This window comes from Canis aureus, chromosome 3 (assembly GCF_053574225.1).
Source record: "Canis aureus isolate CA01 chromosome 3, VMU_Caureus_v.1.0, whole genome shotgun sequence".
NCBI lineage: Eukaryota > Metazoa > Chordata > Mammalia > Carnivora > Canidae > Canis > Canis aureus.
The window spans coordinates 44,117,652-44,141,772 of NC_135613.1; the positions used below are offsets into that span (position 1 = coordinate 44,117,652).

At 38.9% G+C, this 24,121-nt stretch overlaps 1 protein-coding gene across 6 annotated transcripts in view; it reads left to right on the top strand.

Annotated features, from left to right (window-relative positions):
* Positions 1-24,121, top strand: part of DNAJC6 (DnaJ heat shock protein family (Hsp40) member C6) — a 140,277-nt gene that overhangs the window by 104,183 nt on the left and 11,973 nt on the right. For all 6 annotated transcript variants that reach the window (XM_077892151.1, XM_077892149.1, XM_077892150.1 and 3 more), the window contains 11 exons: positions 2,905-3,027; positions 7,314-7,447; positions 7,948-8,142; positions 9,058-9,175; positions 10,680-10,759; positions 11,816-12,009; positions 12,119-12,199; positions 14,488-14,928; positions 16,797-16,931; positions 19,144-19,212; positions 20,255-20,374. In XM_077892151.1, coding sequence (XP_077748277.1) covers positions 2,905-3,027; positions 7,314-7,447; positions 7,948-8,142; positions 9,058-9,175; positions 10,680-10,759; positions 11,816-12,009; positions 12,119-12,199; positions 14,488-14,928; positions 16,797-16,931; positions 19,144-19,212; positions 20,255-20,374 — 1,690 coding nt within the window. The remainder of the gene's footprint in view (positions 1-2,904; positions 3,028-7,313; positions 7,448-7,947; positions 8,143-9,057; positions 9,176-10,679; positions 10,760-11,815; positions 12,010-12,118; positions 12,200-14,487; positions 14,929-16,796; positions 16,932-19,143; positions 19,213-20,254; positions 20,375-24,121) is intronic.

Consider the following 24,121-nt stretch of genomic DNA (forward strand, 5'->3'; position numbering starts at 1 on the left):
TCAGCTAACATACGGACATGACTTTGGGGTTACAAAATGAATAAGTTATCGTGTCTCTTCTCATGGGGCTTAGTGTCTAGAGGGGGAGACAAATGTAAAGAGTTAATTTGAGTACAGTTGGACAATAAGCTGGCACTCTCTGTGCTTATGCTGTGCTACTTAATTCTCCTAACAGTCTTGTAAATGCCCACTTTAACTTTACATACGAGAGATTTTAGGCTCTGAAAGATCAGTAACTTGACTAATGTGAATCTGGTTATAAGCGGTGAAGCAAAGGTGAAAACCCCCAGCCCATGGGTTCAACCATGTTGCTCTACTGATAAAATTTTAATAGATGAAAATGGACAAGAGCATGGGTACGAAGAACTAAGTTAAGATTTCTGCCTGTGGGTGTTAGAGAAACTGTGAGAAACAAAAGAGCACTTAAACTTGGGTTTTAATGGAGGAATACAAATTTACCAAAGGAAGATAAAACATTGCGGATAAGAACCAGTTTGTACAAATGTACACTTTGCAATTTCTCTGATGGTAAAATAAAATTTATCTTCCCAGCTATTCTTTTTTAAAAAAGATCAATATATAATTTCCATCCCTTAAGAACACATCAGTTAGGCATCCATTTTGAGGTAAAGAATGGGCCAGAAACAGCCCTGATTCATGTTGGGTAAAAAGAGCAAGTTGATACGGAGTTTAAGCTGACAGAAGCCCAGTGGTGGGTCACCCTGGATTGTTTGGTAGCTATGTCAAGCATTTCAACTACTTTGTTTAATAAACCACACCTGTCATTGCTGAAAGGCATAGGGAAGTGAGTACCTGAAAAGTACCTGAAAGATCCCCTGCCATTTCTCTATAATCATCTTGTAGAGAAATGTTACCAATTAAGCTAAAATATTGGGCTTTCTTGACAACCCCAGAGAGAGAAACTCCATGTCTTTGCTTTTAGATGTCAGCTCTACAGAGACCACACAGCATTTCCCATTTATATTTTGACTATTGATTATCTGGTTACCAGAAAAAGGCAACCAAATAGATTGCTCCTGCCTCTCTCCCCACTGTTAAACATTAGGAATTTGAGACACTTGGGTTTTCTTAGGCCAGTGGTGTTAGTGTTGCAGAGTATTTTCTGGTAACACCATCCATATAAAACCTAGTCTTTCTTCAGAATTCCCTATCTCAGCAAATGGCACCTGCCATCCTTTTATCCAGCCATTCCAGGCTGGAAATCTGGGAGCCGTCCTTCATTCTTTCTCCCTCATCTCATAAGTACATCTTTCCACACTTACTCACTGCCCCCATACAATCAGTCTCCAAAACATATGAACAAATAATTCCACTTCATCTCTAATTCTTGAATCCATCAAGTCTTTTTGCACCCCACTGCCACTCATCTAGCCCAAGCCACCATCATCCCTGACTTGGACTCTTCAGTGGCCTCCTGACTACTCTTCCTGGCTACTCTCATATCATCCACATCCAGTCTCCATATTGGATCCTAAGAGATCTTTGGAAAATATAGATGAGAGTCACTCTCCTTCTTAAATATTCTCCCAGCTTCTAACAAGACCTTGTATGATCTGGCCCTTCAGTCTACATTCTTGCCAAACAGGGTTTCATTCATTTTATTCAAACAAGGCTGGCTTCATCTGAACTCAGAGCTTTGCATTGGCAGTTACCTGATAAATAATGATCATAACAGTTAACATTCCTTAATCACTTTGTGTGTGTCAGATACTGAGCTGAGCCTTTAAAATATATCCTTATGTACTAACTACACCCTATGAGGCAGGAGGTACCACTCACCACATTTATGAAGGAAGAAAGACTAAAAGAGGTCACCAAGTTTGCCCACGTCTAACCTTCTCTTTATTTTTATTACCCAAATTAGTAAATATCTAATCATTTAGAGTTCATGCCCAATATTTTGAGCAAATGCTAATCTTTACCAGTATACTGTTGTCTCACAATGATTTATATTCAGAAGATCTGGGTTGCGCTGCTGGTACTGACTGGCAGTATGACTTTAGACAAGACAGCCTCTGAGAGTCAGTTTTCTCATCTGTAGAATGGGGAGCACATTAATACCTGACTTTTATGATTGTGTATAGTTCAGAGTCAAACATAATTCCAGGAACATAGTCAATGCTCTGTAATGAGTTCAGTGAACACATGTGTTAGATGAATGAAAATACTAAATATTACCCCCAGGAGTTGTGAGTTCCCTCATTAAGGCAGGAAGAAATTAGCGCTCCAAGCAAGGGTACCTTTGGCTCACTCTGCAACTCTTTTCATGTTCTCATGAGAACTGGTATAAAATTAGGGATAATCCAGAATTTATAAGGTAATACTATAATTAAATATCTAATAGGCACGTCAAAACATTTTATACATAATAGAAATGAAATGCAATCTCATAGAATTTTTAAAAATCCAAATATGTAGTTTAAATGGTCTTTTTTTTAGAGAGAGAAAGAGAGTGTGCCTGCGGGTAAGGGATTGGGAGGGGGAGGGGGCAGAAGGAGAGGGAGAGAGAGAAGCTTAAGCAGACTCTGTGCTGAGTGCAGAGCCCAATGCAGGCTTGATCTCACGACCCTAAGAGCATGACCTGAGCAGAAATCAAGAGTCGGTCACTTAACCAACTGAGGCACCCAGGAGCCCCTTAATGGTCTATTTTTATTTAAGACATACTTTAATATGCGTTCTTATATCTTTACTAGAATGGAATTTTTTAATTAAGAAATTGCTATATTAAACAACTCTTTTTTCTGTGTTTGGACCCTGTTCCCATCTCTTCCTGTCTATATTAAAAGAGAATATGGTATCATATTTCAGAAGTTGTTTGGTGCGACAGCTCCTTATGAAGAGGAGTTGCTTGGGAATTCATTTCCTTTTGCTCTGTTTCCTTAGGTGTCAGAGTGCAGTTGGCCCATCAGGCAGGCCCCCAGTCTGCACAACCTTTTTGCTGTGTGTCGGAATATGTATAATTGGCTACTCCAGAATCCCAAAAATGTCTGTGTTGTCCACTGCTTGGTGAGTAACCTTTATTGTTGTTGTTGTCATTTGTGCTAGTTAGGTTTGGTTTGGACAAATACAGCTGGCTCTATAGAGAATGGTGGAGAGGTAACATTTAAGCTAAATAAGCATTTATTGAATCCCTACTTAGGATATAAAAAATGAGGGAGGAATTTATTATTCTTGCCTTAAAGCTTGAGAGAGGCAGATATATACATAAAATTATAGGGTCTCTAGAATGTGCTAAGTATTATAAAAGAAGTAGAAACAAGGACTATGGGTACATAGGCAAAAATACCATTGAATCCTGTGTGAATAAAATTGATAAACACATTGGAATTTTTTGTGCTTGAATAAAAATGAAAAATAAGAAGACCTCTATGCCCTTGTACGTGGTCACATAGATTGACTGTATTTTATCACAATTCCTAGTGAGACTGATGACTTTTCAGATCACTGACTTAAGAGTCCTTTTCCCCAATTCTTCTCTGGTAGCCTATTACCTACTGTTTAAAACTCAACTTCTGGTAAAATCTCTGACTCTATGGACATTCCCATTGACTATCTATCTCAGTGGCATCATCATAATCTGGTGATCTGCCTGTTTTTCCACTAGACTGTAAGCAGGCAAAAACTGTGTCTTCTTTACCTTTTCACCCCGAGTATGAAAGGTTTGAAAAAATGATTGAATACATGAACAAATGAACACACAAATGGAATCTGAGTATAAATACTGTAACTATTCATTGCTTTTATAAACTTCAGGGTGTATTTTTTTTTTTTTTTTTTTTTGCTCTATGATTACTTGACAATTTTCTCTCTCCTTCTTGAGAGCCAGTTGGCTAAAAGAGGGAAGAAAGCTAAAGAACATATTTTCTTCTTTCCATCTCACATTCCCAAACTCTTGGCAACAAAGGAAAAACACTTGGTGTTCATAGGAGTTTAATGCAGAAGGCCAAAGTGTTTTCCTTTGGAGGCACAACATATTGTACAATGGAACAGATTACTTTCAGAGACTAAGCAGGCGTTAGGCACCTTGGTGATTTTCTCTTCACTCAAGAGCTTTCTAAAAGTTCAGAGAGCCAAAGTCTGACAGCCTTGTAAGGGGAGATGGATCAAGAGAGACCTGAGGCTTCCCATTCTTCAGATACAATCATGAAGAATAAAAAGCCAACAAAGAAGAAAAAAGCAGACAAAGGATTATGACACCATGGGCTGCTCTCTGGCTCACTGAAAAAAGATACGCATGAGTCAGACATCTGCACCAAGTCTTTGGGAAATGGAATTGAAGCTGGAAGTGAGAGCTTTTATTTTTATCGTATATATTTATTAAAAATAATTAGCATATATTAATTTTTCAGTAAAAAATTGATTAGACTTTTTAAAAGGACTTGTGTGGTAGATAAAAAGAGGGGACACATATCCACGAGCCATGAATCAGTTAAGAGTATCAGGAAGGCTAAATCTAAAAGGAATAAAGATTTAAAATGTCTTTAAAAAAACTGTCCTTGGAATATGGACAATAACAAATGCTTGAAGCACATGGTATAATCTTAACCCTTTTATTCTGTTTTCTCTATCAGGGGAACAAATGTCAGGCTAGGAAAGGAGTAACAATGATCATAAAGGCACAGCTGGTAGGTAGTGAGATATGAAAAGAACCTCACAGTACTGAAAAATAATTCACTCTCTAGACTTAAATTCTGTGACAGAATGCTGAGAGCCCTTGGAAAAGCAATCATGGACTCTTTATGTAACATGAAGAAACAGGAAATAGAGGTGCCAGGCAAACAAAGACAGCAGAGTTTTTCCAAAAGATAGAGGAGGTTGATCCTGGGAAGTTACAGGCTGGTGAACTTGATGGCAATTCAAGGCAAAATTCTAATATAAATCTTTGTACAGATGATTTTAAACTCTTAGGAAAAAGAAGTCCGCATTGCTTCCTTATGAGCACACATGTCAAAACAACTGAACTTTTGCAACAAGACCAATTGATTAGTAAGGACAGTTTATTCGATTCCTGCAAGATATTTCCCAATTTCTTATCAAGATAGAGAAATTTGGGCTAGGTTGTTATACATTTAGTTGGATTGTGGCTCAGTATCTGCTTCCAAAGGTAGGTGATTAATGGATCAGCATCCTTCCAGGAGAAGGTTACATTTGGTTGCTTTTTTAATTAAAAATGTTGATGATGGGACGCTTGGATGGCTCAGTGGTTAAGCATCTGCTTTCAGCTCAGGGCATGATCCTGGAGTCCTGGGATCAAGTCCCAAATCGGGCTCACTGCATGGAACCTGCTTTTCCCTCTGCCTATGTCTCTGCCTCTCTCTCTCTCTCTTTGTGTCTCTCATGAATAAATAAAATCTTTTAAAAAATGATGATGATGTGAAGATCAAGACTTACTAATTTTCTCAGAACTGGGAGGGTCATGTAATGAATCTGGATTTTAAAAGCCATTGCAGGTTGATTATTTAAAAGAAGCTAACAATGTGAAATTAAACACAGAATAAATGTGAAGTCCTGAATCTTGTTGTAAAAGATTAAATATATTTGTCTCTTAGCTTAACACATCATTTAAAAAAGAACTAGGGGTTTTAGTGGATAGGAAGATCATTAAGAGCTGATGGTGTGACTTAGCTGCATATAAACTAGTTTGGCCTGAGGTTATGTTCGTAAAAGCATAGTGTCCAGAGTAAGAAAGATATTTCTTCTCCTCTCTAATTTGGTTGGAATGTATCTCATATCTTGTATTTCACATCTGGGTAGCACATTTAAGGTTGTTGTTTTAAAACAAATCTATTCAGAGAAAGTTCGCCAAATGATGTCTCTAAAAATGCAATGTCAAATGGGAAAGAATCAAAGGAACCGTGTATTATTTGGGGTTCTTTAGGGAAACAACCAACATATAATGTGTTTATTATAGGAATTAATTGGCTCACGCACTTATGAAGGATGAGAAGTCCCACAATTTTTTGCTCTTTGCAAGAGAACCAAAAAAGCTGGTGATGTAATTCAGTTTGAGTCCTGGGTCAGTTCTGATGTCCTAGGGAAGAAGATAGACATCTCTAGTTCAAGAAGATAGAAAATTCGCCCTTCCTTCACTTTTTGGTTCTGTTCAGTCCTCAACAGTTTAAATGATGCCCACTCACATTGATGAGTGTGTATCTTTTTTTTTGAAAAAATTATTGCTTTATTCATGAGACACACACACACACACACACACACACACAGAGAGAGAGAGAGAGAGAGAGAGAGAGAGACATAGGTAGAGGGAGAAGGAGGCTCCCTCCGGGGAGCTCAATGCAGAACTCGATCCCAGAACCCTGGGATCATGCCCTGAGCCAAAGGCAGACACTCAACCACTGAACCACCCAGGCATCCCTGAGGGTGTATCTTTTTTTACTCAGTCTACTGAATCAAATGCTAATCTCTTTTAGAAACACCCTTGTAGTCACATCTAGAAATAACATTTTTACCAGCTATCTGAGCATCCCTTAGCCCAGTCAAATTGACACAGAAGATTAGCCATCACAGATTGTTTTTAACCTGGAAAATAGAAGAGCTGGTGGAAAGGGAGGGTATTTCAGATATGTGAAAGGCTTTCCCAGGGAGAAAGAAGTAGGTTTACTTTTTCCTGACAGAAGGAAGAATGAGGATCACTGAGTAGAATAGACTTCAACTCAACTTACTCAAGATAAAGAACTTTATCCTGAATAAGGATAACTTTATAAGATGGACTAGGCTTCTTCCAAGTAGCAGCAAGCTCCATGTCACTTAAAATATTCTAGAAGAGCCTGGGTCACCATCTGTCAGGAATGTAACTGTGTATGTTTCTCCATTGAATGTGGTTGAATCATACAAAGCTTCTTTATTTTCTATGATATTTTCTAGGAACATACCTTGGGTGAAATATATACATAGCATATTCCAGAAAGCAGTATTTACCTAATCTGTGAACTCTACCTCCGGCCTGTCACCAAGAGACCTCAACAACTAGTTCTGACCCTACAGGTCCAAAGCTACTTTGAAGATTAAATTGTTTTTCAGTCAATCTATGTGAATCAAATTTATGTTGCTTGGTTTCTTAGGTTAGCAGAGAGTTAATTTCACCCTAAGAATAACTCTTTCTTGCCACTTTGTGATTTGAAGACCTGGGACAGAGTTTGGTTTTTCAAGTGCATACTTTTGAACTGAAAATCATTCTATTAAGTGATTTTCTCTTTTAACCTCCAGTACAGCCGTTCTCGGTGGTGAGTGGCTGATTGGCTCATGTTTGTGACAGGTTTACGTATCTTCCTTGGCAGGATGGACGGGCAGCATCGTCAATTCTGGTTGGTGCTATGTTCATTTTCTGTAATCTCTACTCTACTCCTGGCCCAGCTGTGCGATTGTTATATGCAAAGCGACCCGGAATTGGGCTGTCGCCATCTCACAGGAGGTAAAGTAAGCTAGATGCAGGGTAGGGACAAATGTCTTCAACAAGTATTGTGCCCTTAGAAAAAGGAATTGACCTTATTATATTCTGTTAGTCACAGTTTCTTCTTTTAAATAACTTCTCCTTACTTTTTTTGGATTAAAAGTGCTTCTGATGATAAATTCTAAAATTTTTCCGGAGCCAGCCTTTAGCTGATAAACTGAATCTGGTCGATCAAATAGGAACAGAGGTGCAAATATCGAGCTAGTATAAGACTCCCATAAGCTTTTTCATTTAATAAATACCCCTTTATCAGTTCTTTGGGGGGACATATAGCGATGTTACCAGCTGAAAGCTTTCCTAAATTTTTGGCCACATCCTCTTTTGGTAGTTAACGTTTAAGGAAATTACACAGTAAATTGTTATTATAAGTTAGTCATTTATAAGAACAGACTTCATGGCAAAGATTGCTTCTTTTCTTCTGGTGTACTGGGCACTAACAGAATGTGAATCTTATGTTTCAGATATCTGGGCTATATGTGTGACCTCCTAGCAGACAAACCCTATCGCCCTCACTTCAAACCTCTCACTATTAAGTCCATCACTGTCAGTCCAGTTCCTTTTTTTAACAAACAGAGAAATGGATGTCGTCCTTACTGTGATGTATTGATTGGAGAAACCAAAATATATACAACCTGTGCAGATTTTGAACGAATGAAGTAAGTCATGATACTTTTCTTCACTTCTTGTAAATTGCTCAATTCCTGTGTAAGTTGGATCATATTCTTCCTGTGAGAACTACATTACTGTGACATGGCTGGTACTAAAAAAAAAAAAAAAAAAAAAAAAAGTTAAGCGTAGGTTGTAATTACAGAAAAGCACAACTAAATAGAGCGATGCTATAGCTCCCTCTCAAATGGAGATACCAGCTAAGGGACTGACATGAGCTGTAATGAGGATGAAGACAGTAATGGGGACAGAGGACCTGCACATTTAAGAAAGAGGTGACCTTGATGAGATTTGGTGAGGATGAGGGAAGAATCAGGGATGAATGAAGTTTCTGAGTGAGCAAGTAGGTAGACAGTGATGTAATTAAAGACGTTATAGAATCCACAAATAAAAAGCAGGTGCCAGTGGCAGGTGGCTGAAGGGGTGGTGTGGAGAGAAGCAAGTGGATGGTAACATAAAATGAAGTTAGTTTGGAATAGATTGAATTTGGGGATTGGTATCCAAGATCCTCATAGACCATGGCATTGCAATTTCTATACTGATCTGAGTTGGATATTTTTGTTCCCTCTGTCCCTGCTTTTACTATTAATTTAAGTTAGGAAATGACAAATACATTAGGGCTAGGTATATTTGAGGATTATGAGAGCTGCAAAGTAGGGATGGCAGTCAATTTATCTGGAAATCCAGATAGGATAGAGATAGAGAGGACCTAGCATTAGACCCATACAATCCCACAACAGAACCAGTTTGCACCCATGGCTGTACTCCTGACTCTGCTCAGATAAGAAATGGTTCTTGGGTCCAGGCTTGGGAAACAGGTCCTTGGCCAGAGCCACAGAGGATTATACCTATGTGATTATACAAGATTAGACTCTTTCAATGTATATTTGTGTCTCTATTTAAAGAGAATATCGTGTCCAAGATGGAAAAATCTTTATTCCCTTGAGCATCACTGTGCAAGGAGACGTGGTTGTTTCCATGTATCACTTGAGGTCAACCATCGGGAGCCGGCTACAGGCTAAGGTATGGTTTCAGGAAGAATCATGGCATAAATTCTTCTGAGCCTTTAATAAGACTATTTTATTTTATTTTATTATTTAAAGTAAGCTCTATGCCGAGTGTGGAGCTTGAACCCCAAGATCAAGAGTCACGTGCTTTACCGGCTGATTTAGCCAGGCATCCCTTAGTATAAGGAATATTTTAGAGTCTTTTCTCTGCATCACTTTGAGTTTGAATGATTTACAGTTTTAGTATTAGAAAGAGTCTTTAAAGATTACTTATGCCCATTTCCCTGATTTTATAGGCAGTGAGACTCAGAGAGGTTGTGATTTGTCTGGTTTTTGGCATGATAACTTTGCCAGAAGCTGACAGCCCTAGAACTTCTAGCAAACCTTGCTCTTTAGAAGCTTGTGCCCTTTTTATAGTGTTCCATCTGGATCAGTGTGAGAGGAGATATTTCTGTTAAGGATGTGGGGTTAAGTAATTATATTTTTTCAATTTTTTTATTACAATAAGATTCACATAACATAAAATTCACTTTTAGTGTATATAGTACAATTATATTTAGCATTTTTAAAAGGTTATGCAGCACTACTATATAATTCCAGAACATCTTTGTCATCCCCAAAAGGAACTATACTTATTAGTGGCCACTGCTCAATCCCCTCTTCCATCCTCTGAGCAAACACTAATCTACTTTCTGTTTCTATAGATTTGCCTATTTTGGACATTTCATATAAATGGAATTATACAATATGTGGTCCTTTGTGACTGGCTTCTTTCACTTAGCAGAATGTTTCTGAAATTCATCCATGTTGTATCATGTATTAGTGCTTCATTCCTTTATATGGCCAATTAATATTCCATTATGGCTATATCACCTTTCATTAATCTCTTCATTAGTTGATAGACATTTGGGTCTTGCCTCTTTTTGGATATTATGATTAATTTTATAAGTAATTGTATTTTAATTCATCAAATATTTGCTAAATGCATGCTTTGTGCCAGTTATTGCCTTAGGAGTTTAGGACAAACAAGAATAAGACTGGGTTCCTGCCCTTAGGGAGCTCAGCCTAGCAGGAGAAATTCACCACATGTCCGAATATCCATGATCACAGTAGAGATAGGATGAGATGCTATAGTGGGAATGATTCATTTTAGCCAGTGGTGGCTACAGAAAGGCTACAGAGAGGATATGACCTTGTAAGGTGGCCCTTGAAGGTTGAGTTCATCAGGTTGGAGCAGAGGCATCCTGGGTAGAAGGAATGGAATGAGCCAAAGTATGGCAATGTGCAGCAACATGGGACATTAGGGGAAGAGGAAATGGCTTACCAAAGCAGGGCTCGTGGAAAAGAGGCTGGAAATGACTCTAAGCTATTTCTAAATGGGAAGGTTATTTAGTATTTATAGTAAACAAAGGCTCAAATGTCAAAACAGTTGAAGGTGCACAGCTCCCCAAAATACAATCTTTTGATCCAGTTCCCTTTTCACTGGCTGATTGTAATATGCTTCTCTCATGTATTTTTAGGTGACCAACACCCAGATATTCCAGCTTCAGTTTCATACTGGATTCATACCACTGGAAACCACAGTTTTAAAGTTCACCAAGTGAGTTCTGCATGGATGGAACACCCCTTTCAATACAAGCAGCTGTGAAATGCTGAGAGCCAAGTGCCCAAGGCTCATTGGCTCTTTGCTGCAGCATCCCCTGGAATCCTGTGGTACAAGACTGTTAAGAGTATAGCTTAGCAGCACAGAGAGCCTGGCTGCATTTGGAACTTGCAATTGGGTATAATTTGTTTTGAACAATAATGGATCAAAGACTTCAAATAGAAAGGACTGAAGGATCATATGAGGGAACAAGACTGGACAAAGTGGAAACAAAGTATCAATACCATTACCCTTTGCATCTGTATATCCCTTTGTGCTTCTCAACAGGGATGGCAGTTTAATCTGTGGTATGATATGAGCAATGACCCTTAAGACAGGATGCCAGGCCATAGCACTGAAGCAGGGTAACCTTCTATCCCAGACGGTGAACCTTAGTTGCATTATTATGGTGTGGTCCAGGGAGCTCAGAGGGATGGCTGAAGCCAGGGAGATAGGATGAGGGTAGGGGTAGACATTCAGGAGCTCAGGGTGGCAGCTGGGGCCTATTTCATTAAGTTGACAATTGATTTGGCCTTGCCCATGCATACTGCGTGGATCTATCAGCCCTCCTTCTAGAATGCTTTATTTCTTTCCTTTTTTTTTTTTTTTAAAGATTTTATTTATTTATTGATGAGAGACACACACAGAGAGAGGCAGAGACATAGGCAGAGGGAGAAGCAGGCTCCTTGCAGGGAGCCCGATGTGAGACTCGATCCTAGGACCCCAGGATCACGCCCTGGGCCAAAGGGAGATGCTCAACTGCTTAGCCACCCAGGCGTCCCTAGAATGCTTTCATACACAGTAGTATCCAAATTCTTTGGGCTTTATTCTCCTTTTTCTCTACATGAGGAAAACAGGCTCAGAACAGTAAAGTAACTTAACTGGTTAATGATTGCTTTCTCCCTAGGAATGAGTCTCAGGGTTAACCTGAATCAACCTACAATGGTTTCTGTGCTGAACATCCTACTGATTTCATTGTTTTTACGAATCTTATTCTTTTAAATTCCCGTGTAGGCCTGAGCTGGATGCATGTGATGTACCAGAAAAATATCCTCAGCTATTTCAGGTGACTCTAGATGTAGAACTACAGACTCACGACAAAGTGATAGACTTAACCCCACCATGGGAACATTACTGCACAAAAGATGTCAATCCCAGCATTCTCTTCTCTTCTCACCAGGAGCATCAAGATACTCTGGTGTTAGGAGGTATGAGTCCCCTGCTGGTTTTGTTTTCAGGACAAAGCCTCTGTGTTAGTTATCACTTTGACTTATTTCCTATATTTTCATTGATGCCACATGGCTTTTTGTCTTGCAGGACAGGCTCCAATAGACATCCCTCCAGACAACCCCAGGCATTTTGGGCAAGGTGGCTTCTTTTCCTCTCTCTGTTGGCAAGGTACTTCCAAGCACTTCTCTGAGTTACATGGTTAGATCCTTAAGTCATGTGGTTCTTCTATAAACATGGTTAGTTCTCAAAGCAGTCTCAAAGAGAACAACACTTAGAAGTCATCCTTGTCCCTCCTTATTTCTTTCACACCCTCCGTGCTCATTCCTTTTACAAATCAGGCAATTTGAAATTACTTCCCTATTTCCAACTCCATGGGTGCTCTTAGACTAATGTAAAAAAAAACATTTTAAGCCAAATTCTACCTTTTGTCTCTGTGCTGTTTTGGATCCCATCTTTCCTGGATTTATGAATAAGCATGATATTTTCTAGGATTTCTCTTTATGATGCCAACACACGAATTAATAAAGGACTCTGTCTCCTACCCTTGTGTACATATTCTGAAAATATAAAATCTGGCATTTCCCCTAGAGGGCTCTCACCACTAACAGGGCAGATCTAAACTTCCCCTGGTGCAGAAAAGGGGAACACTTTGCCCATATGTCTCTTCTACGTGCTTTAACAGCCATGGCAGAAATTGGGCTCAATCATGGTATCCTTTTCTGCCAAACCTGGGGTTGTTTTTAGAATATTTCCAATGTAAAATTTGAGACTGCTGCCATTAGTAGACTGGCATTGGCATTCTGTCCATATACATTTGCCTCCTTGCTGTAGAGTTTGCTGAGGTTAACTGCAAGATCCAATGCAGAATTGAATTGCAAGGACTTTCTCTAAGAAAGGGGTAGGAAAATAGCTTTGGCAATGCTCTGGTTAACATTCTTTTGATTGACCTTTCTCTGCTATGTGAACATAAGATGGTATTCCCATTGTCTATGAAGTTTTCCACATTTGGTGAAAAAAAAAAACTTCACAGAATTCCTTTGAATTAAAAGCCTTACTTTCAGAATTTCCTACTGAGAAATGAGACCAATAACAAAAAATTTGGAAAGCCCAGCAAAACCTAGACAGCAGGTAGACTTCCCAATTCCTCCCAGTAACAAGCTCCCCGTATCTTACCTTCCTCACATAAAGGCTTTTAATAAAACTTCACTTTTTCCTCCACACTGACATTGTAGTAAGTAATTTAGAAATCATTCCTGTTAGGCTCTGAAATAGGTTTTAGCACAAATGCACAGCTTCTTATCTGAACCTCACAGAACCAGAAGTATTTAGGAATTGCAAAAGTTTTTGAATTTTAGAAAGATGATAGGGTACATAAATTGTATATTACTCAGCATCCCCCAGCAGCATCTCAGACAACTTATAATGGAACATATTAATGTTTCTGTAGTGAAACATATGAAAAGAATAATACCGGGTGAGATAAATGAAGATTATAAATACTTTCACATCCGTTCTGGTTAGATTTTTCCATCAGCTGAATTTCTTCCAAACTTAGGGAAACCTTCCCCTTTTCATAACTTTATGTATTTCAGAATTAGGGATTAGGGATGTGGATCTGTACTTGATTTGAAATGGGGGTATACTTGACATTAAATAACAAAATTCCCTTGTAGGATCTGTCTCAAGGAGGGCCTGGTAAGTCCCTCACCAGCCTCTCCATTCCTTCCCCAGAACAGGCTTCTTCCCTGCTGCCCATCTTATGCTGAAATGGTCTCCTTTCAGGTTGGTATAAGGACCATCCTGGATGGAGCCTCTTGTCAGTTCACTTGTTAGGTGTGTGTGTGGTTTGCTTCCACTCCAGATTGTGGGAGGAAAGACTTGCTTTTGGCTGCAGGCCTGGAAAAGAAAAGACAGTGAGAGGAGTTGGCAAAGGATTAGGAAATAACACGGTTGTTTTTTTTTTTTTTTTTTTTCTCAACAAAGTGCCTAACATAGCACCTGGAAGATAATAATCATAATCATAAACACTCAAGTGCTACTTAATATTTATCTGATACTTTCTGTATGTCATTTCATGTAATTTTTACAGCAGCTAGCTGAGTTAGGTTTCTTTGTTACCCCATTCTGCTGAGAAGGAAACCAAGACACAGAGGAGAAGTAAAGGAATTTTCTCAATGTCACAGAACCAGTAGGTAGTAGAGCTGGGATTCAAACCCAGGCTATCTGGCTCCATAGTTCGTCCTCTTCCCCATTATGCTATATTGCCCCTCAGATGCTCAACAAAGGGCAATTGGATGCAATGTGAAATACGGCAAGTTTTCTATTAATAAGGATCTAAAGGCAGCATTTGCTCAGGGCTGCTCCTTCCCTCTTTCTGGAGTTACATACTAATTCTAACTCACAGAAATCAGTAATGCTGTGGCCAGTAACCAACCCTTTATCTTTGCCTTCCTTAGATCAGAAATCAGAAAAATCATTCTGTGAAGAGGATCATGCTGCCTTAGTGAATCCAGAAAGTGAGCAGTCGGACGATGAACTTCTGACCCTTTCCAGTCCACATGGCAGTTCCAGTTGTGACAAACAACAGGGAGCTAAAAAGCCCAGCAAAAAGCAGCAGGAGCCAGCTGCGCCTCCACCCCCACCACCTGAGGATGTGGACCTTCTGGGCCTTGAAGGGTCTGCAGTGAGTAAGAACTTCTCTCCGCCAGTGGCTCCTCCCACCAATTCTGAACTGCTGAGTGACCTGTTTGGGGGTGGAGCCGCAGCTGGGCCTGCCCAGGCTGGCCAGTCAGGGGTGGAAGACATGTTTCATCCAAGTGGACCTGCGTCTGCCCAGTCGACACCACGCCGATCTGCCACATCCACCTCTGCATCTCCGACCCTAAGAGTGGGAGAAGGTGATTTTTTCCGTGTTGCACTGTACCTCTCAGTTTTGAATTGTAAATTTTGGGCCAAGCAGGCACAACTGAACTTTCCTAGTAAGCTAGACTTTTCTGGTCTCCCTGAAAGTCTTTTAGAGGTCTCTATCTTCAGTTAAACTGAGAACCCAAGAGGAAATAGAAATGTTGTCTGTTTTGGTAGGACAATGTAAGAGTCAATATTTGAGCTCTTCATCTTTTCTTTGTTTTTTTTCTCCTCAAAGCTTCAATCCCTGAGCTGCTTCAGTTACGTTTGCTTGGAGATGTAGATTGATGAATTATTACTAATCATAATAGCTAATATTTAAGGAGTACTTACTGTTTGCCTAATATGAAATTTAACACTGAACATGGATTCAGTTATTACAAAAACCTGGTAATTAGGTGCTCTTATTGTCCCTATTTTTATAGTTAAGGAAACGGAGGCATAGGGCCAAATTAGTGGCATACATTTATACAGCTAGTAAGTGCTGGGGCCAGGGTCCAGAACTGGGCCATTTCACTTGAGAGCTCTCTCTTTAGTTTTCCTGTAATGTTTTCCTGGAATTGTAATTTTCTGAATACACTTTGATTATGCAGAGAAGTACTTGCTTACCTCAAGATACATTTAAGGGACATATGCTAGCTGACTATATACAGCTGACTATAGTAGAGCAGTTATCACCCATGTGGTTCAGCTTCATTTTGCTCATTGCTACAGATTCCACCTATGATCATCCACAGTTTTTTGAAATTTGTAAGACACTGTAGGTGGGTAAGCATTTGAGCTGCCCCTTATTACCATCACCATTATCCAAGATGACATCACATTAGGAAGAGTAAAGAGAAATGTCTCCACTCTCCACTCATATGGTAACCTTTGGGGACTTTCTTTCCCAAGCAAATCCTCTGGTTCTCGGAAGGCTAGGCTCTGAAGTGGTCTTGATTTATAGCCTTCAACTGAAGGCATTATTTGTAAGAGTGAGCCTTAACATCATAGAATGTGGATATTGAGGCTCAAGCTCCTACATTCGGGATTGATGGAGTCACTGTGGTACCCAGGTCCCCTGAAATCCAGGCTGTTTCCTCTATCCTTGGCTTCCTTTTACCCAGTTCTATTATCTGACAGGGAGAGACTGAGAATCAGTTGAAGTATTTTTTTTATGAAAGGCAACAGAAGCCCTAAGAAATGATACAATATTAGTTTTACTGTACTGTTGCTGGAGACCTCAGCTGCTCGCTTTGTTCTAGTCTTCTTAGTACATCCACAGACTTTTCCTCACTTCACTAAATCTGCATCTGGTTTCTAGCAAGTTATCAAGGGGTGGTGTTTTGAGAAAGCATTTGAGTTGTGCATAGCAACATTCATTTTTCCTCTTTCTAACTTTAAAGTGAACCAGAAACCACTAAAAACACAAAACGAAGCAAAACCTGATCAGTGTGGTTTTCTACTGTTCACTTTGATAGCGGAGCTACCCCACCTAGTATTTGTCCACTAATGTATTCAGTAGGAGCACAGTTTATTCATTGAGCATCTCTTTTGGCCCAAGTATGGTTTTGCTAGTCATTTATAGAGGGCCCAAGAGGTCCTCATTTATAGTGTTTACAGATCATCCAGTGGATAAATCTACAGTCCTCCTTTGTCCACAGAAATAGGATTATTCTGTACAGTCAAATCCTTAGGTTCCATCATTGGCCTGGGGGACGTTTTAAGGATGGGATGGGCTGTGGGGCAGCTCAGGAGGCAGACTTCATCCCCATTTTTCAAGTATTTGGTCTAATGCCTGCCTATAGTGACAACTCTTCAATATTTACTTAATGAATGAACTCACAGGACAAAGAGACACGTTTTTCATTTGGTTGCCTAGGTGCCACCTTTGACCCATTTGGAGCCCCTTCTAAACCATCAGGTCAAGACTTGCTGGGCTCTTTTCTGACCACATCCAGTGCTTCCAGTGACCCCTTTCTTCAGCCTACAAGAAGTCCTTCACCTACAGTGCATGGTAAGAACGTATTTTAGTTAATTAATTAATTTTTAAAAGATATTATTTATTAATTTTAGAGAGAGAGAGTGTGTGAGCAGGGAGAGGGACAGAGGGGGGAGAGAATCTGAAGCAGACTCTTTGCTGAGAGCAGAGCCCCATATGGGGCTTGATCTCATGACTGCAAGATCATAGCCTGAGCTGAAACCAACAATTGGACACTTAGCCAACTGAGCCACCCAAGTGCCCCATAAGAATGTATTTTATATTGTGTTCAGTGGAACATCATTTTCCACAAGACACTAATAGGTCCTCATATATAAAAGCATCCTGTAGGTGATTTGTTTTGTTTGGGAAAAGCTACATAATGCATCTCCCTTTTGGAAATCAAAAATTACAGTAACATATTAAATGCTCTGGATTGTCTTGAGCACAGGAAATGTGGCTAGTCTGATTTGAACTCTCTAGATATTAAATATATGACAAATTTCAGAACTTAATACAAAAAAGATTGTAAAATATCTCATTAGTATATTTATATTGATCCCTTAAGGTAATATTTTGAATGCATAGGATTAAATAAAATATATTAAAATTATTTCCACCAGTGGTTTTTTTTTTTTTTTTGCCTTATTTGATGTGACCACTAGAAAATTAAAAATTACATATGAGGACCACTTTATATTTCTATATTAGAGACTTAGGTTATATGGAAAGAATAGTAATTATCCATTTGTTCAGTACAAAGGGTATCATTTAGGTAACACTGATTAAAACTGGAGCTTTGTAGTGGAGGACAAATGATTTCAAGCTAGAGAATTATAGCTTATTCTCACTGCTGAAGTCTACTGAACATTACTGGCCTCAGTCTGCAGGGTGAGGTATTGTTGAAGGCACCCTGAGCTCACCAGGTGAATGCAGTCTAGTCATCATCAGGTTGACTTCTTGGAAGCCAAGCAAATGCAAACAAAGGATAGTTGTACAACATTGGCCAAATTCTGAAAATGAGAACTCATTCAAAGAAAAACTTTTATGGGTGATTTCCAATTGGTCTTAAATGTCAAACTATTTAAAGTGGGGTCATAGGACAACATACAAGAAATTCACCTCTCACCTTGAGTAGTGGCCCCTGAAGAGAATCTCCTGATTGAAAGTTAATTACTTTGGGAAGAAAGATGCAGGGATAGGGGTTAAAGCTGTCGTTTCTGCTCACTCGGCATGGAAGCCAGAGTCATCAAAATGGCCTATGTAGCCCATGTGCTCTCATGCACTCCAGTGCTGTGACCTCATATCCTCTCCCTCTTGCTCTCTCCATTCTAGCCATACTGGCCTCTTGCTGTTGTACTGGCTGTCTTCTCTTCCCCAGGCATTGGCATGACTAACTCCTTCACCTCCTTTGATCTTTGCTCCCCTGGCACCTTCTCAGTGAGGTCTCCAACTGCTTCACTTCATATTATAACTCATCTCCATGCCCTTACTCTAGATTTTTCTTTCCATTGTATTTATCAACTCAATAATTTATGTGTTATGTATTCAGCAAAAGTTTACTCTACCAATGTGTATTCTTCTAATACATCTGATTCTCTATAGCTGAACATTTCTTTCAAATTCTACATTTGGAATTTTGAGAGGGGTCAGAATGATCTCTCTTCAAATGGCAGTTAGTTTTGAGTGATAGTGAACTATGACACCAGCATGGTAAATGATGTATATAGTTAGTGCTCAATACATGCTCTGCTTGACTCATCATTCTTCGTTCAGTCACAGCAGAAGATAAAACAAAATTTCAGTTCTAAGCTGATCATGGCTCTCATACACTTATTAATACCAACTAAAGGCAAATGGAGTTTAAGTTTCTTTTTACCTTTTCTTATTGGCTACTGACTGTGCTATATGTAGAGGTAGGACACACAAAAATAAGATTTTTCAGGTCTTCAAGGAACTAATTCAAAGTGTGGATGGAAGTAAAATATGGGTAAGCCAATATTCCTTCTGGAAGACAAACAGACAGTATATGGGTTTTACCCACTGTAATGTAAATAACCATAGATGAAGGCACGAAAATATCAGTGTTGCAGAATGTTGGGAGAACTTAGAAGGGGAGATGAATCACTTGGGACCCACTTGGTACAGGTCATGCAGGCTTCATGGAAGGGACAGTGTTTTTCTGTGTGAACTCAAGAAAGCAGGTTCTCAGTTACTTTGTTATGATTCTTTTTCTTCCCATTTGCAGCTTCTAGTACACCTGCTGTGAACATTCAGCCAGATGTTTCAGGAGGTTGGGATTGGCATACCAAACCAGGTAAAAGTCAACTGGTTATTTTTGTGCACATTTAGCCAATTGCTAAAGCATAATCCTTCACCCGAGCTATCATGAGTACCTGCAGAGTATTATAGCCCACCTAGGTAATTTCCTAAAGACTGACCTTCTGGTGGAGCTTTTCATATTGTCTTTGATGACATGGTAGTAGTGTGTTTTATTATACATTATTTAACTATTCACAGTTTCATTTGCTGCATGTCTGTTTTCACAATAGAATTAGATAACATCTGGGTATGTAGCTGACTCAACCACTTAGAAACATGCAGATTTTTTTTATAAGCCTGACCCTCCATTTTTCAATCCGTAAAACAGAGTTAATAATCTTGTCTCACACAGTTGTATAAGTGAAACAGCTTATATGAAGTTTTCTGGCATAGAGTAGGTACTGAATAATCTGCATAGTCTTTCTTAACAAGGGATTTGTTTTAGGGTTGAATTTGTCTGTAATAAATAAATTCTCTTTGTCATGGCTAATATGATAGTTCTTGAGAGCCATCTTGTATGACTGCATTTCCAGTACAGTGCAAGTTAACACACACGCTCATACATATATGCACACGTGAGCATGCGTACACACATACACACATTATATGCTTATCACAGCAACTTTTTGAAGCAGTTACTATTTCCTTGTTTAACCAATTAAAAAATATTGAAGCTCAGAAAAATCAAGCAACATGTCAAGTTACTCAGTTAGGAAATGGCAGAGCCAGAATTCAGATCCAGTCCTGACTTCAAATCTCATTGGAAAGAATGAAGTCAGGTGATATGAGACGTAAACACTGGACATAATAGTTTACAGGGATGGCCAGGAAATGACATATGCCTTCTCTGTTTCCTGTTCCTTCTCCAGCCCACTATTGCTTAAGTCAGGGAAATATGGTCTGGTAACTTCTAACATATTTGCAGACCCTATCCTAATTTGCTATTGGAGGCAAGATGAGCAGTAGCTCTGGATTTCTGAATTTCAGAATTCAGCCTTGGACAACTAACTCATTTTCAATGATTTTATCCGTTTCAGGAGGTTTTGGTGTAGGAAGCAAGTCAGCTGCCACAAGCCCAACAGGATCCTCACATGGCACACCCACCCATCAGAACAAACCGCAGACTCTGGATCCTTTTGCTGACCTTGGGACACTAGGTATGAACTCAGCAGGTTAAGATATAAATAGCACTTATTTTGGCTACAAAGCCTTACATCTAATCTCTGGTATTACAATAAGCTGGTATTGTTACGTGGGAAAATACATACTAAAATAGTATATTCTTAAGCAATACTCTAAAATTTGAGATTGGCTTTAAAAAAAGAAAACAGGCTTCAAACACTGAGTTGGAATTAACCCCTAATAAACCGTTTCTCCAATGCATTATTTTGGATTAGTAACATAAGTATAGTTAGAACCTTCAGGAGCACCTAATAACAGAGTTTAGCAAAGGTAAGGGACATGTAGGGAAATGCTGAGAAATGATGCTAGTCAAGATAGATTTGTGCCGCTGTGCGCAGGCCTTCCTGTGATGGCACCCCTGGGATCCTCACGTCAACATCCCTCTTCTCTCCACTGACTACAGTGCTCTTTGGTCAGTTTGTAAAATTCCATACAGAAAAAAGAGTCTGTATATTATTTTCAAAATGCCTTTCATCATATGTTAATCACTGTTGTAGGATAAGTATTCCATGAGCAAGTCATTTTGGAAGCACTAAGTTTAGTGAACATTGATTATTGCAAAAACTTCTATGCATAACCGTTCATTGTGATGTTCCCCAAAGGATGTAGTTTGCAGGGTTCTCAAATTATGTTACCAAGGAACCTTTTTTTCAAGGAACAGTTTGTTGGACTAGCATGTCATAAAACTTTTTTTTTTTTCCTTTCTCCTTCCTCCTCTGGGCAGTGTGGAGTTAAATAAGGATAGGGTGTTCCTCACCTAAAGCTTCGAATTGGCCATGCTGATAGTTTAGGTTCTCAAGAGAACCCTTCTGAGTCTTTAGAGCCAAATCATCTATAGGGAATGAGAGCATGACTCCATTATTGCCAGTAATTGTGTCAGAATCTTGACCTTCCATCATACACTCTTTAGAATTCTTTTTAAGAATTCTCAAAATGATTTTTCTTTCCTTTCTTTTCCTTCTTAGTATAAGCTTCAAATTTTAAAATCATAACATCAGGTGAAATTCTGCTTCAAATAAAATCTTACTCACTGTTCATTTTTTGTCCATTCCACAACTATTTGCTAAGTGCCTTCTGTTTATTAACATTGTGTTAGTAAAAACCAAACAAACAAAACCAAAACAAAATTCCTGCCTTCCTGAATCCTATATTCTAGAAGGGGAAAGAAATAGTAAATGAACAAATGTATGATAATAGTATCAGTTAATAAAAAATAGCAATGTTATTTTAGGTCCTCTACCTGTATCATTTTATTTAATCTCCTCAATAATCTTTCGAAATAGGGACTGGTATCCTCATTTTGCAGACGAGGAAACTGGGGCACAGAGGATTAAGTCACACACCCGAGTCACATGGTTTCACACCCTGAAGCTCCAGAGCTCACACTTACAAGCCCCATCTTAAGCGCTATGGGAAAAAAAAGCAGAGAGCGTGTGAGTGATGGATGGCCTGGGGTGTTATTTTAGGTATTAGGTGGTTAGGAAAGACCTCTCTAAAGAGGTGATCTTTATAGAAAGTTCTTTTTATTTTTTTATTTTTTTTTTTTATTTTTTTTTAAATTTATTTATGATAGTCACAGAGAGAGAGAGAGAGAGAGGCAGAGACACAGGCAGAGGGAGAAGCAGGCTCCATGCACCGGGAGCCCGACGTGGGATTTGATCCCGGGTCTCCAGGATTGCGCCCTGGGCCAAAGGCAGGCGCCAAACCGCTGCGCCACTCAGGGATCCCAGAAAGTTCTTTTTAAAAATCCAGCATCATATCCTGCATTTAGTTGTCATGTCCTTTTAGACACCTGTAATCTGGAATCATTCCTTTATATATATATTTTTTCCTTTTATGATATTGATCCTTGAAGGATATATAGACTAGTTGAGAAAGTCTCAGTTTGGGTTTGATGTTAACTTTGATCACTGGCTTTAGGGGCTGTCTGCCAGGTTTCTTCATTACAAAGTTACCATTTTTTCTCTTTGTAATTGATGAATAATCTGGAGATAATTTGAGACTATCCTATCTGAGAATATCCGATTCTCCATCTGATTTAGCTACTGGTTTTAGCAGTCATTAATAATTCTTGCCTGGAGCAGTTATTACTATGATGGTGACAAAACTGTGATTTTTCTGATTCTGCCCTTCTTTTTGCATATATTAATTGGCATTCACTTTTTTTTTTTAAAAAAAAGAATCTCTTTTTCTTTCTGTCTCTCATCAGAATGGACTAATATATTCTTTTTTTGATTCGCTATTGTCATTACTTTCTGTAATGTTCACATCTCAGATTTGGTTTGGTTTGTGAAAGTTCCTTTTTTTTTTTTTGCTTCTGTGCCCTTTTCACTTGTGTTCATCAGTTTTTGAGATCCTTCTTTCTTTATGGCACAACGAAATGTTCTTTGCTTGTTTTGAAATGTCTGTTCCCCAGTCCTAAAATCAGTCATTCTCCAAGAAATCTTTATCCATTTTTGTAAAGAATGGCATTTGGAAACCAAGGTCTGTGTGCTAAGGGTGTTCACTGATACTGGAGTGGGTGCCACTGCTCTGCCTTTCAGGAGACAGAGAGGGGAGATGAGCAGGTATAACTATATATAAAATCCCATCCAGTCACAGGGATTTTCTGTGCTTTGCCCTGTTCCACATGTGTGTCTTCCATTGCCCTGGATCTCAACAGCATTAACTGTCATACAACAAGAATAATTTCAGAGTAGCTACACCCATATCACTGCAACAACAAACCTGCTGGGTAGGAGTTCTTTGTCAGTTTTGAAAGATAGTAATTCTTACAACTGCTGGGAAAACTGGCTTCCTACATTTCTTCATTTTTCAGGTCACATAACTTAGGAAAGTGAAGTGACTTTCCTCAAGCCTTATACACTGAACCAGGTGTATAAGCAAAGGGAAGAAGAATTTTTGACACCTTGGCAATTGCTTTGAGGATTAAAATTAAACTTCTAAATTACATATCTGCAATTCAGAAAAGACAAAAGACAGTGTCCTTCTCCTAACGGTATTTTCACATTCAACAATTCTGATATGAACACCAATGCCTTAGTTCCTCCCATAGACAGTCTGATCTAATTGGTCTGGCTGTGGCCTGAGTATAGGGAGTTTTAAAAGCTCCCCAGGTAATTGTAAAGCACGACCAAGCCTGATAACCACTGCTTTAGCTTTTAATGAGAATAGTAGTGGCCTCTGGGTTTAGCTGCTGCTTTGCATTTTTGTCAGTTCCCTGCTTCAGTAGCATTAAAAATTAAATTTCTGAACATGGTAGAGAATATTCTGGAAGAGTAGGCATCAGAAAGTCCTGCAATGTTGATGAGCCCCTTGTGAGCAGGATCAGCATTTGCCTTTTCACCATTATGTCTGCAGCCTAGCATATGAAAGATGCTCAATAGTGTTTTATAAATGAATGAATAAGGCTGGCTAATGGTTTATCTATCTTATTAATTCTTTCAAAGAACCAACTCCTGGTTTTGTAATGAATGAATAAATAACAGTGTAATGGGAATATGGAAGCTTTTATTTTATTTTATTTTGTTTTGTTTTATTTTATTTAGTTTTTAGGCTTTTCCATATTTATTGAATTTAATATATATATTCTGAAGACAATATATATCTATCTATATCTATCTATATATATATTCAGAAGACAATAGTAAGGAGCCTCACACTGTAAAATGAAATCCCAGTGCAGAATGAATACCCCGCCTAAGGTGTATATTGATGTGCTG